Source organism: Bos indicus, chromosome 24 (assembly GCF_029378745.1).
Source record: "Bos indicus isolate NIAB-ARS_2022 breed Sahiwal x Tharparkar chromosome 24, NIAB-ARS_B.indTharparkar_mat_pri_1.0, whole genome shotgun sequence".
In the NCBI taxonomy this organism is placed as follows: domain Eukaryota; kingdom Metazoa; phylum Chordata; class Mammalia; order Artiodactyla; family Bovidae; genus Bos; species Bos indicus.
In genome coordinates, this window is record NC_091783.1 from 47,092,973 (window position 1) to 47,105,967 (window position 12,995).

The following is a 12,995-nucleotide window of genomic DNA, read 5'->3' on the forward strand; positions in this document are numbered from 1 at the left end:
CTTAAGTCTGAGCAAACAGCGGGAGATAGTGAAGGACAAGGAAGCCTGGCGTACTCCAGTCTGGGCTCTCTCAGAGTCAAATAGGATTTAGCCACTAAAGAGCAAAATTCATGAGGTGCTTCCCCTCCTCATACACTAGATGGCACTATAGGTGAGGCAAATCAATTTACCAAAAAAGAGCCTTGGATAACCAAGACTAATTTTGGTAAATTAGAAAAGCTTAGCACTACAGGATACTTCTATTTTCTGGGAAACAGAAGAGTTACCTTGAGAAGCCTTAAGATAGCAACCCTCTAAGACACTGAAATTATGCCCACAGACTAGAAAGCAGTGGGAGCAGATAATTGAATGAAGATATTATGAAATAGCTGCATTATACCTAAGCTCTTACTTTGTTATGAACTTTTTTGGGGGAGGGGAGAAATTACATACTGTGAAATAAAAGTAATCACAAGAAATAAACATAAATTCCATTCACATAATGTTAAAAAATGTGAAAACCTAAACCTAGAGTCTGTTATACAGAGTTAAGAGAAAAACAAATATCAGATATACGTATTAAGTTAGCTACTCAGTCGAGTCCGACTCTGTGATCCCATGGACTGGAGCCCACCAGGCTCCTCTGTCCATGGAATTCTCTGGGCAAGAATACCGGAGTGGGTTGCCATTCCCTTCTCCAGGGGATCTTCCCAACCGAGGGATAGAACCCAGGTCTCCTGCATTGCAGGCAGACTCTTTACCGACTGAGCCACCAGGGAAGCCAAAAATATTTACTCATGATCACATTTTAACGAACTGAAGAGTCTATTACTAAGAGAATAAATAAACATTATGTGATACATTCTTTTTTTAATTTAACTTTTTTTGTGTGTGTTAGTCCCTCAGTCGTGTCCGACTCTTTGCAACCCCACAAACTAACCTGCCAGGCTTCTCTGTCCATGGAATTTTCCAGGCATATATATACAATATGTATATGTACATGATATCTAAACGATATACTCTAGAAGAATAGTACTGATGAACCCATCTACAGGGAAGAAATGGAGACACAGACTAGAGAATGGACTTGTGGACCCAGCTGGGGATGGAGGGGCTAGGAGAAATCGAGAAAGTAGCATTGACATCTGTTCATCATCGTGTGTGAGATAGACAACTAACAGGAAACTGCTCTATAACACAGAGAGCCCGGCCTGGTGCTCTGTGACGACCTCGAGGGGTGGAATGGGGAGAGAGAGAGGCTTTAGAGAGGGGATATGTATAAAATTATGACTAATTCATATTGATGTACGGCAGCAACCACCACAACATTATAAAGCAATTATCCTCCAATAAAAAAGTTAATTATCCTCCAATAAAAGCAATTCTCTTCCAATAAAAAAGCCCTTCCTCGTTAGTATAGTGGTGAGTATCTGCACCTGTCATGTGGGAGATGGGAGTTTGATTCCCCAACAGGGAGGCTGTATACATAATTCAAAGGACTTCCCTGTAGCTCAAACAGTAAAGAATTTGCCTGTGATGCAGGAGACCAGGGTTCAATCCCTGGGTTGCGAAGATCCTCTGGAGAAGGGAATGGCAATCCACTCCAGTGTTCTTGCCTGGAGAATTCCATGGACAGAGAAACCTGGCGGGTTAGTTTGTGGGGTCGCAAAGAGTCGGACATGACTGAGGGACTAACACACACACAAAAGTTAAAAGAAGAACGTATCACACAATGTTTATTCATTCTCTTAGTAATAGACTCTCCAGTTCTTTAAAATGTGATCGTGAGTAAATATTTATGGATATTAAAAAATGTGGAAACTATCTACAGTGTATTTTTAAGGATGTATGGTAGGCTTCCCTGATAGCTCAGTTGGTAAAGAATCCTCCTGCAATGCAGGAGACCCTGGTTCGATTCCTGAGTCAGGAAGATCCCCTGGAGAAGGGAAAGGCTACCCACTCCAGTATTCTGGCCTGGAGAATTCCATGGACTGTATAGTCCATGGAGTTGCAAAGAGTTGGACACGACTGAGCGACGTTCACTTTCACGTAGTTGGTAAAACCATAAAGAGAAAGGCAATGCTGAGCATAAAAATTGGGATGGAAGTTACCTCTGGTGGGAGGAGGGGAAACGTCTGAAAGGAACAGTGAGGGCGTTTCTTAGACACAGAACGTGCTCTGGGCTCTAACCAGAGTGAAGCCTGTTGTTATTATTATTATTATTAAAAAGGAATGGATGTTTTATACTCTTCTATATGAATTACATATTTCATAATAACAGATAAAAACATAGCAAAGATTACTGTAATTCCCTTCTTGATTCTTTTTTTTTTTAATTTTTAATTTTATTTTATTTTTAAACTTTACAATATTGTATTGGTTTTGCCATATATCAAAATGAATCCACCACAGGTATATATGTGTTCCCCATCCTGAACCCTCCTCCCTCCTCCCTCCCCATACGATCCCTCTGGGTCGTCCCAGTGCACCAGCCCCAAGCATCCAGTATCGTGCATCGAACCTGGACTGGCGACTCGTTTCATATATGATAAAAATATGGAACGCTTCACGAATTTGCATGTCATCCTTGCGCAGGGGCCATGCTAATCTCTGTATCGTTTCAATTTTAGTATATGTGCTGCTGAAGCGAGCACCCTTCTTGATCTTTATCTTGCCTTTCCAGTTTTTTAACTCCCCCTGATGCTACAGATTTCTTTAAGGACAGAGGGGGAGATGTACCCAGGGTCATTTTTTAAGGATGGCCTGTCATCTGCTTTTAAAACTCTCTTAATGTTATCAGATCTGTCCCTGAGGGCAAATTTGGATTTTAGAAACAGTCAAAGCTGCTAATAAAGTATGTTTTTAAATTTGGTGAGGCCCAACTTCAAACAAGAGGACTCTCCAACAGCTGAGGGGTGATTAAGTTATGATGCTTTCTGTGCAGTCATTAAAACTTTTAATAGCTGGGAAAAATATTTACAAAGTGTTTTTATGGAAAAAAAAAAAACACAGCTTATCAAAACACATGAGAAGCCTATTTTGTAAGAAGATGGAAAGAGTGTAACCAAAATATCTTATTTTTTTTTCTTGTGCATTTATGCATTGGTCCAGTTTTCTACAGGGCCGCGTATTATTTTTGTAAATGTGGGCTAGGAGAGGATGAAGTGAAGTGAAGTCGCTCAGTCGTGTCTGACTCCTTGTGACCCCATGGACTGTAGCCCACCAGGCTCCACCATCCATGGGATTTTCCAGGCAAGAGTACTGGAGTGGGTTGCCATTGCCTTCTCCAGGGGATCTTCCCGACGACCCAGGGATCAAACTCAGGTCTCCTGCATTGCAGGCAGATGCTTTACCACCTGAGGTAACAGGGATGAATCTACATTGAAGGTGATTTTAAAAGAAGAGTTTCAGAAATGTTTTGAGCAATAGAATAAAAGCATGACCTACTAAGGTGACTACTTTGAAGAGTGACTCCGTTTAAATATATTGAGTTGGCCAAAAATTTCCTTCAATTGTAAAATAAAAATAAAAGACGTATTTTTCATTTTCACCAGGAACTTTACTGAACAATGTACTCACCGTTTTCTTCCACTACCTTCTGCCATTTTCCAGACAACTTCATAATTCCATATTCCCAAAACTTTTTCTCTTTTTGAGCAAAGAACTCTTCTGGGTGCTTATTACAGTTCTAGGGAATTGAATTTTTTCCATTAAGCGAATTTTGTAAAGACCAAAATAAATGGAAATCCAAAGGTACAATGTCTGGTGAATACATTGGATGAATCAGAACTTCCCAGCCAAGCTCTAATAGTTTTTGCCTGGTCATGAGAGAAATATGTGCTCTTTTGTTATCTTGATGGAAGATTATGTGTTTTCTGTTGACTGATGCCGGACACTTTTTGTTGAGTGCTGCTTTCAGTTGGTCTAACTGGGAGCAGTACTTGTTGGAATTAATTGTTAGGTTTTTGGCAAGGAGCTCTTAATAAAGGACTCCCTTCCGATCCCACCGTATACACAATAGTACCTTCTTTGGTTGAAGACTGGCCTTTGGTATGGTAGAGGGTGGTTCATTTCACTTGCCCCACGATCTCTTCCATTCTACATTATTGTACAGTATCCACTTTTCATTGCCCGTCACAATCTGTTTTTTAAAATGGACAGTTTTCATTACATTTAAGTAGAGAATCACATGCAGAAATATGGTCAAGAAGGTTTTTTTTCCACTTGACTTACGTGGAACCCAATCATCAAAGTGATTAACGTAACCAAGCTGGTGCAAATCATTTCCAATGCTTGATTTGGATATTTTGAGTATATCAGCTGTCTTCTGTGTGATATAACATTGATAGTTCCCAGTTAATGTCTTGATTTGATCTCTATCAACTTCAACTGGTCTACTTGACTGTGGAGCATCGTCTAGCAAAAAACTCCACAAAGCACTTTTGACATGTTTTTTCACCTTCTCCAAACACTTAAAAAATCTTTTTTTGTGTGTTTCAGTTGAGTATTTACCTTTCTCAAAATAATAAAGCATAAAATGCCAAAAATGTTGCTTTTTACTTCCATCTTCAATATTAAAATGGCTACACAAAAATTCACCAATTTTGATGCTTTTTTAAAAAGTTGCACACTGATATGACTGCTGTTAAAATACAGTCTGAAAATTGTTTCCAATGAAGTTAAAGACAACTGAGTGCTATTTAGATCCGTTTTACAGGGGAAAAAAAGAATGAACTTTTTGGCCAACACAGTATTAGATCTGATATTTTTGTTTAAAAATCAATTCATATTAAAAAAAAGAATTTTTTTTAAAGAGCAGTTTTAGGTTCACAGCAAAATTGAGTGGAAAGTTCAGAGAATTCCCATATATCTCCCACCTCACATGTCCACAACTCCAGCATCATCAATATCTTGCATCAGATGAATCTACATTGACACGTCTTTATTACTCAGAGTACATAGTTTGCATTGCATTAAAAGTCACTCTGTGACACCCTATCGATTTTGACAATGTGGCTACCTTGATGGTGTCATGTAGAATAGTTCACCCCTCTGAAAGCCTCTGTGTTCTGTCTCCCTCTCTCTCCCCACCACTGATCTTATTGTCTTCATAGTTTTGCTTTTTTTTTCCAGGATGTCACATGGGTGAAATCACACAGTATGAAACTGTTGATATAAATAATCAATAAACAACCTAAAATAGGAATGAAGTGAAAGTGTCAGTTGCTCAGTCAGGTCCGACTCTTTGCGACCCCATGGACTGTAGCCCTCCAGGCTCCTCTGTCCATGGGTTTTTCCAGGCAAGAATGCTGGAGTGGATTGCCATTTCCTTCTCCAGGGGATCCTCCTAACTCAGGGATCGAATCTGGGTCTGCATTGTACGCAGATTCTTTACTGTGTGAGCCACCTGGCCCATCCCATAATAAAAGTAGAGAAGTTTTATTTGAGCCAAACCAAGGACTATAGCCTGGGAGACACAGATTCAAGAAGCATTTGAATTATGTTCTGCAGGATCAAAATGGGGCAGGCTTTTAAAGGCAAAAACTGGAAGGTTACAACTAGTTATATGAGCTGTTTATCAAGAATTATAACTGGAGCTGGCAAGAAGTAAGTGTGCTTGTGGAGTAAGGATTGGTTGGGGTCCACATGGTTGCAGCTGCTAGCAGTTTGAGGATAACTAGTGGTGGTGTTGAGTCTGATACTGTTCAGAAATTCAAGTGCTTAGTAATGTAGAACCTGTCTGAAACCACATTCACAGTGGCCACCAGGCTCCATGTTGGATGCTTGAACTACAGTTACTCCATTTTGGTTTTTAAAAGCATTCTTTTCTTTAATGGTTAAAGCAGATGTACACTTTATATTTGATAGGCTGCAGACTGGCTATTGTAGACTAAGCCAGATCACGTGTTAGGCAGAATGACTTCTCCATAACTCAGTATTTGAAAGTTTCTTCCATTGTTACCTTTTTAGATCGGCTTCTTTCACTTAGTAATATGCATGTTTCCTTCATGCCTTAATATATTTTTTAAAAATACTGTCTGATATTCTGTTGTGTAGATGTGGTGCACTTTATTGATTCACATACTGAAATAGGGTATTTTGATTGTTTCTGGCAATTATGAATAAAGCTGCATGGGCAGCTTCAGAATGAAAGTTTGTGCGTAGATGTGTTTTTAACTCTTTGGAGTAAATACCAAGGAGCATGACAGCTGGATCATATGGTAAGAGTATGTTTAGTTTTGTAAGAAACCAACAAACTGTCTTCCGAAGCGGCCGTACCATTCTGCATTCCCACCATCAGTGAGTGAGAGTTCCCATGGCTTCGCATCTTCATCAGTATGTGGTGCTGGTAGTGTTTTGGATTTTCACCATTCTGATAGGTGTGCAGTGCTATCTTGTTTTAATGTGCTACCCCTTGATGACGTATGTTGTTGAGCATCTTTTCATATATTTGTTTAGACTATCCATATATCTTCTTTTGTGAGGTATTTGTTCATTTCTTTTGCCCATTTTCAATTGTATTTTTTGTTTTCTTATTGTTGAGTTTTAGGAGCTCTTTGTATATTTTTAATATAGTTCTTTATCCGATGTGTCATTTGTAAATATTTTCCCCAGTTTAAGTCACTACTTTTTGTGTTAAATATTTTATTACTTCAAGGATTATAATTTTTCTTTAATCTCCTTTTCTCTTAGACTTCTGGGGACTTTTGCTTTATTTATTTTATCCTGAATTCAAAGAAAAAGTTTAAATAAATAGCAACAAAATGTGTATAAATTGGGTGATAAAATGCAAATTAATTTTTTTAAAAAGCAATAATTATCTCTGAATGGCAGAAAACAAATTTTGGTTGAAAAGGTAGTTCAGTTCAGTTCAGTTCAGTCACTCAGTTGTGTCCGACTCTTTGCGACCGCATGAATTGCAGCACGCCAGGCCTCCCTGTCCATCAACAACTCCCAGAGTTCACTCAAGCACACGTCCATCGAGTCAGTGATGCCATTCAGCCATCTCATCCTCTGTCGTCCCCTTCTCCTCCTGCCCCTAATCCCTCCCAGCATCAGAATCTTTTCCAATGAGTCAACTCTTCGCATGAGGTGGCCAAAGTACTGGAGTTTCAGCTTATACATCATTCCTTCCAAAGAACACCCAGGACTGATCTCCTTTAGAATGGACTGGTTGGATCTCCTTGCAGTCCAAGGGACTCTCAAGAGTCTTCTCCAACACCACAGTTCTAAAGCATCAATTCTTCGGCACTCAGCTTTCTTCACAGTCCAACTCTCACATCCATACATGACCACAGGAAAAACCATAGCCTTGACTAGATGGACCTTTGTTGGCAAAGTAATGTCTCTGCTTTTCAGTATGCTATCTAGGTTGGTCATCACTTTCCTTCCAAGGAGTAAGCGTCTTTTAATTTCATGGCTGCAGTCACCATCTGCAGTGATTTTGGAACCCCAAAAAATAAAGTCTGCCACTGTTTCCACTGTTTCCCCATCTATTTCCCATGAACTGATGGGACCAGATGCCATGATCTTAGTTTTCTGAATGCAGAGCTTTAAGCCAACTTTTTCACTCTCCTCTTTCACTTTCATCAAGAGGCTTTTTAGTTCCTCTTCACTTTCTGCCATAAGGGTGGTGTCATCTGCATATCTGAGGTTATTGATATTTCTGCTGGCAATCTTGATTCCAGCTTGTGCTTCTTCCAGCCCAGCATTTCTCATGATGTACTCTGCATGTAAGTTAAATAAGCAGGGTGACAATATACAGCCTTGATGTACTCCTTTTCCTATTTGGAACCAGTCTGTTGTTCCATGTCCAATTTAACTGTTGCTTCCTGACCTGCATATAGGTTTCTCAAGAGGCTGGTCAGGTGGTCTGGTATTCCCATCTCTTTCAGAATTTTCCACAGTTTATTGTGATCCACACAGTCAAAGGCTTTGGCATAGTCAATAAAGCAGAAATAGATGTTTTTCTGGAACTCTCTTGCTTTTTCCATGATCCAACGGATGTTGGCAATTTGATCTGTGGTTCCTCTGCCTTTTCTAAAACCAGCTTGAACATCAGGGAGTTCACGGTTCACATATTGCTAAAGCCTGGCTTGGAGAATTTTGAGCATTACTTTACTAGCATGTAAGATGAATGTGATTGTGCGGTAGTTTGAACATTCTTTGGCATTGCCTTTCTTTGGGATTGGAATGAAGGTTTACTATGATTCCTTCACAAGGTCTTAGAAATACAAGTTGCTTCGTTTTCTGTATTTTCTGGCAATCTGAATAAAAACTTATCACCTTAAGCAACAAAACTTTATGTGAATCATTTTGGGTGGATATCTTTATAAAATAGTGTTTTACTTGCCTGCATAAACATTATGTTCAAAATATTGAACTTAACTGAATCTTAAGAGAACAGTGTATTCAAAAAACAAGAACAATATGTTTTTGAAAAAGGAACGATCAGAGCATAAGAACAAGCTCTTGGAAGTTAAAAGTATTTTTGTCTGAATAAATTATGTAGAATTATTTAAAGACAAGGCCAAGGAAGTTGCCCAGAAAATAGAAAAAAAGAGACCAAAAAATGGGACACATATAGGGAAAAAAAATCTTGTAAAACATGCATACGGGTACTTAAAAATCAAATAGTACTATATTTTATCCCTTTTTAAGTTTCTTTTTCATTGTGACATAATACGCATTACATAAATTTAACCATTTTAAACTATTTTTTTAAAGGTTTACTTATTTGTTCATTTTTGGCAGGACTGGGTCTTCACTGCTGCCTGTGGGCTTTCTTCAGTTGCAGAACGTCGGGGCTCCTCTGTGTTGAGGTGTGTAGGCTTCTTGCTGCAGTGGCCTGCCCTGTGCAGACCACAGGTTTCTGTAGTTGCAGGTCATGGGCTCTAGAGCATAGGCTCAATAGTTGTGGTGCAAAGGCTTAGATCCTCAGCATCTGGGATCCTCTCAGACCAGGAGTCGAACCTGTGTCCCCTGCATTGGCAGGCGGATTCTTAACCACTAGACCACCAGAAAAGCAAAGGTACATGGAGATGTGGTTGAGAATTTGCATGGCTGAAAGTGTCTTTATTCTATTTAAAAATTTGATCATTTGAAAGGGCATAACTTTCTTATTCCTGGTCCTTTGAAGGTAAAGGATCTTTTCTTCTCAGGAAACTTTTAGAATCTTTTTAACTCTGGTGTTCTGAAATTACACAATTTCGTTCACGCCTGCCTTTTTCCATTCGCTGGGCTTGCCGTTGTCAAACCAGACATTCTCATGCTTCCATTCTAAAATCAAATGTCTTTTATTATTTCATTGTAAATTATCCCCCTGTGCTTTCTCCAGTTTATTTTTAAGAACCTCTATTAATGGGGTATAACCTGGATTGATTTTTTAAGATTTTTTCCCCTATAGTGTCCCATTTTTGGGTCTCTCTCTCTCTCTCTTTTTTTTTTTTTTCTATTTTCTGAACAGTTTTCTTGGCCTTGTCTTTAAACCATTCTAGAGAATTTATTTAGACAATAATATTTTTAACTTCCAAGAGCTTGTTCTTATTTTCTGTTCCTTTTTCAAAAGAGTTGGCTTAAGACTAAATATTAAAAAAACTAAGGTCATGGCATCTGGCCACATTACTGCATTGCAGATAGAAGGGGAAAAGGTGGAAGTAGTGAGACATTTCCTCTTCTTGGGTTCCAAAATCACTGGGGACGATGACTGTAGCCATGAAATCAGAAGACGATTGCTTCTTGGCAAGAAAGCCATGACAAACCTAGATAGTGTGTTGAAAAGCAGAGACATTATTCTACCAGCAAAGATCCAGATAGTCAAGGCCATGGTCTTCCCAGTGGTCATGTATGGTTGTAAGAACTGGACCATAAAGAAGGCAGAATGCCAAAGAATTGATGCCTTCAAACTGTGGTGCTGGAGAAGACTCCTGAAAGTCCCTTGGACAGCAAGGGGATCAAACCAGTCAATCTTAACGGAGATCAACCCTAAATATTCACTGGGAGGACTGATACTGAAGCTGAAGCTCCAGTATTTTGGTGATCTGATGTGAACAAAACAACTCATTGGGAATGTACCTGATGCTAGAAAGATTGAAGGCAGAAGGAGAAGAGAGTGTCAGTGGATGAGATGGCTGGACGGCATCACTGATGCAATGAACATGAACTTGGGCAAACTCTGGGAGATGGAGAGGCCTGGCATGCTGCAGTCCACGGGGTCACAAAGAGTCAGACACGATTGGGTGACTGAACAACAACAATGGATATTTCAATTTTATTACATTAATTTTTAGAAAGTTTGGATGAATGCCTCAAAAGTTTCTATGTGTCATCATCGTGTTTGTGCCTATATTTTATGATATAATTTGGGCCACTCGGGCCTTTCTTGCTTTTATCCAGTTCTTACCTGTGTTCTCTTTAGATAAAGGTAAGCATTTTCAAATAAGGGAAGTATTAGTGAAGGTAAATATTTTATGAATACATTTTAAGAGAATGTGAGATACCAGATAATGTAATTAATACGGATAATGCACATTAATACTATGAATTAAAGTACAGCTTCATTCAGTTTAAATAAGGACATTGTTATTTGGGAATGTCCCCTTTATGGTCCCTGCTACTCAAGAGGATATTCTAAATGCCCGGGTGGGGTTCTCCTGAGTGGTTTGTTGGAACTTATCTCCACAATATTTTAAAAATTTATTTTTAATTGAAGGATAATTGATTTACAGTAGTGTGTTGGTTTCTACCAAACATCATCTGCATGTTTGTGAAGGGTCTGGGTGGGATTCTGGGTGAATTTAAGGGTTTCCCTGGTGGCTCAGTGGTAAAGAATCTGCCTGCCAATGCAGGAGATGCAGGTTTGACCCCTGAGTCTCAAATATCCCCTGGAGAAGGAAGTAGCAACCCACTCCAGTATTTTTGCCTGGGAAATCTCATGGATGGAGGAGCCTGGCCAACTACAGTCCATAGGGTTGCAAAAGAGTTTATCTTTTAACATCACTTTCCTTCACCTGGTTCAAATAAATGTGTGTGTATTTGTTCCTTTGCAGTGATAAGCAATAAAATGCCAATTAGTTTGGCAGTAAGAAGTGAACTAGTCAAGTGCAATCCCAATTGAGATCATTGTACCTTCAGTTTACAATTGAGGAGGCAGCTCTGAGAAGAAAATAACAATGGAAAAACAACTTTATATATCCTTAGAGACCCCAACCTGTCTTGCAGCCTTTAAGTTATGCTTCTTGCTTTTGACAGGTTACAATTACCTTCAAGAGTTTACTGCTATAGAAGGAGTGTTGTATTTCATTGTTATCCCATCTGCATTTTCTTTTTTGTTCACAGTGCGAGATGAGGACAGAAGCACGACGAAAAAATCTTCTGATTTTGATTTTGCATTACTTAACACAAGAAGGGTATGTTGCACTACAGATATTTACAGAGATGATTCCTCTCTTTCTCTGACCTCTGCCTTTCCAGATACACACTTTTAAAAGCAATTAATAACTGTATTTTTTAGAGCAGTTTTCGATTTACTGAAAAACTGAGCAGAGATTTCTGGTATATGGGTGAGAACTCCCATATATCAGCAGTTCCCCACCCTGCCTAGTGACCCTGTTACAGCTTACTTCGATGGGTACGTTTATTGCACTTGGTGAGTTGATATTGATACATTATTATTGAAGTCTGTAGTTTACATCAGAGTTCACTTTGTGTCATATAGTTCTACGAGTTTTGACAAAGGCATGATGTCACATATCCACCCTTGTAGTATCATGCAGAACAGCTTCTCTGCTCTAAAAATCTCTTGTGCCCTACCTATCAATGCCCCTACCCCACCTCCAGCAACCCAGACACCTATTTTTATTGTCTCATTTGTCTAGATATTTTTCACATTGTGCGTTAAAAAAAATTGTATTAACAAAGCTACCCAGTTCATGGGATACTTGCCCTTTCCCAATCAGGTTTGAAGATGGTGTAGGCCTTTTAATGAGATTTCTGAAGTCCCATTGCTGGCACACAAAGACAGCTTTCTTACTCCTCAGTTTTCCTTCCTCAAAATAAAGGTTTTGCATTTACCGGGATGACTTGTACTCAACTCTCTTTCCTGAGGAAATTGGGAAGCATTTGAGTTTGGCCACCTACCTCATTTAAAAATGTGTGAGCATTGGAGAAGGAAATGGCAACCCACTCCAGTACTCCTGCCTGGAGAATTCCATGGACAGAGGAGCCTGGCGGGCTACAGTCCATGGGGTCACACAACTGTGCGACTAGAAAAAAAATGTGCGAGCACTTACAATGAAGACTGCTGGTATGCTGGGTCTGGGAGAGGAAGAGAGACTACAAAGTATCTGAAGGCTCCTCTTTTTAATTTATTTTTTATTTTATTTTGGCTGTTGCACTGCACTGCATGTGGGATCTTAGTTCCCCAACAAGGGATCAAACCCTCGCCCCCTGCATTGGAAACTCAGAGTCTTAACCACTGGTCCACCAGGGAAGTTCCTGAAGACTACTGTTTAGAGTTTCCTTTCCTTTTAAAATTTTCAGCCTGGAAGAAAATATTCAGGTTTCAGGATTAATAGGGCTAAAAACTTTTGAGTTAAAGCAGTGGTTCTCAACCCAGAGAACCACTGAAAAGATATTTGACAACGTCTGGAGTCCTTCTGAGTGGTGTACCGGTATCTAGTGGGAAGAGGCCAGGATGCTGCTGAACGCCCTTCAGGTGCACAGGACAACCCCAAATGTCAATCACACCCTGATGGAGAAACCTTTCCTTAGAGCACAAAGAACCAGCCTCCTGCTGGTATTCTCCCAAAAGACTGAATGAGCATCTCTTCCTCCGATAAATGTTGTAGCTGTCCGTGAAATAGGAGATCTACTGTAGCTGAGAGTCTAGTAACCCTCGTGTTGAGGTAGGAAGGCAAGCTGGAGGGTAGGAGGTGGCTGGGACGGAAGTGAGAGCTGATGCTTGTTTCTCTGATCTGTGCCAGCAGCAGCTGTTTTAAATAAATCTAGCGCCCTCC

At 39.7% G+C, this 12,995-nt stretch overlaps 1 protein-coding gene and 1 non-coding gene across 6 annotated transcripts in view; one reads left to right on the top strand and one right to left on the bottom strand.

Annotated features, from left to right (window-relative positions):
- Positions 1 to 12,995, top strand: part of KATNAL2 (katanin catalytic subunit A1 like 2) — a 110,005-nt gene that overhangs the window by 40,296 nt on the left and 56,714 nt on the right. For 4 of the 5 annotated variants that reach the window (XM_070779002.1, XM_070779001.1, XM_019986997.2 and 1 more), the window contains exon 2: positions 11,317 to 11,387. In XM_070779002.1, coding sequence (XP_070635103.1) covers positions 11,317 to 11,387 — 71 coding nt within the window. Of the gene's footprint in view, positions 1 to 8,749; positions 8,802 to 11,316; positions 11,388 to 12,995 lie in introns of those variants that run through there. The other variant, XM_070779003.1, reaches the window with a different exon arrangement.
- On the bottom strand, positions 2,530 to 2,633 carry LOC139179535 (U6 spliceosomal RNA). Its single transcript, XR_011563903.1, has one exon. It is a non-coding gene; the product is annotated as a U6 spliceosomal RNA (small nuclear RNA).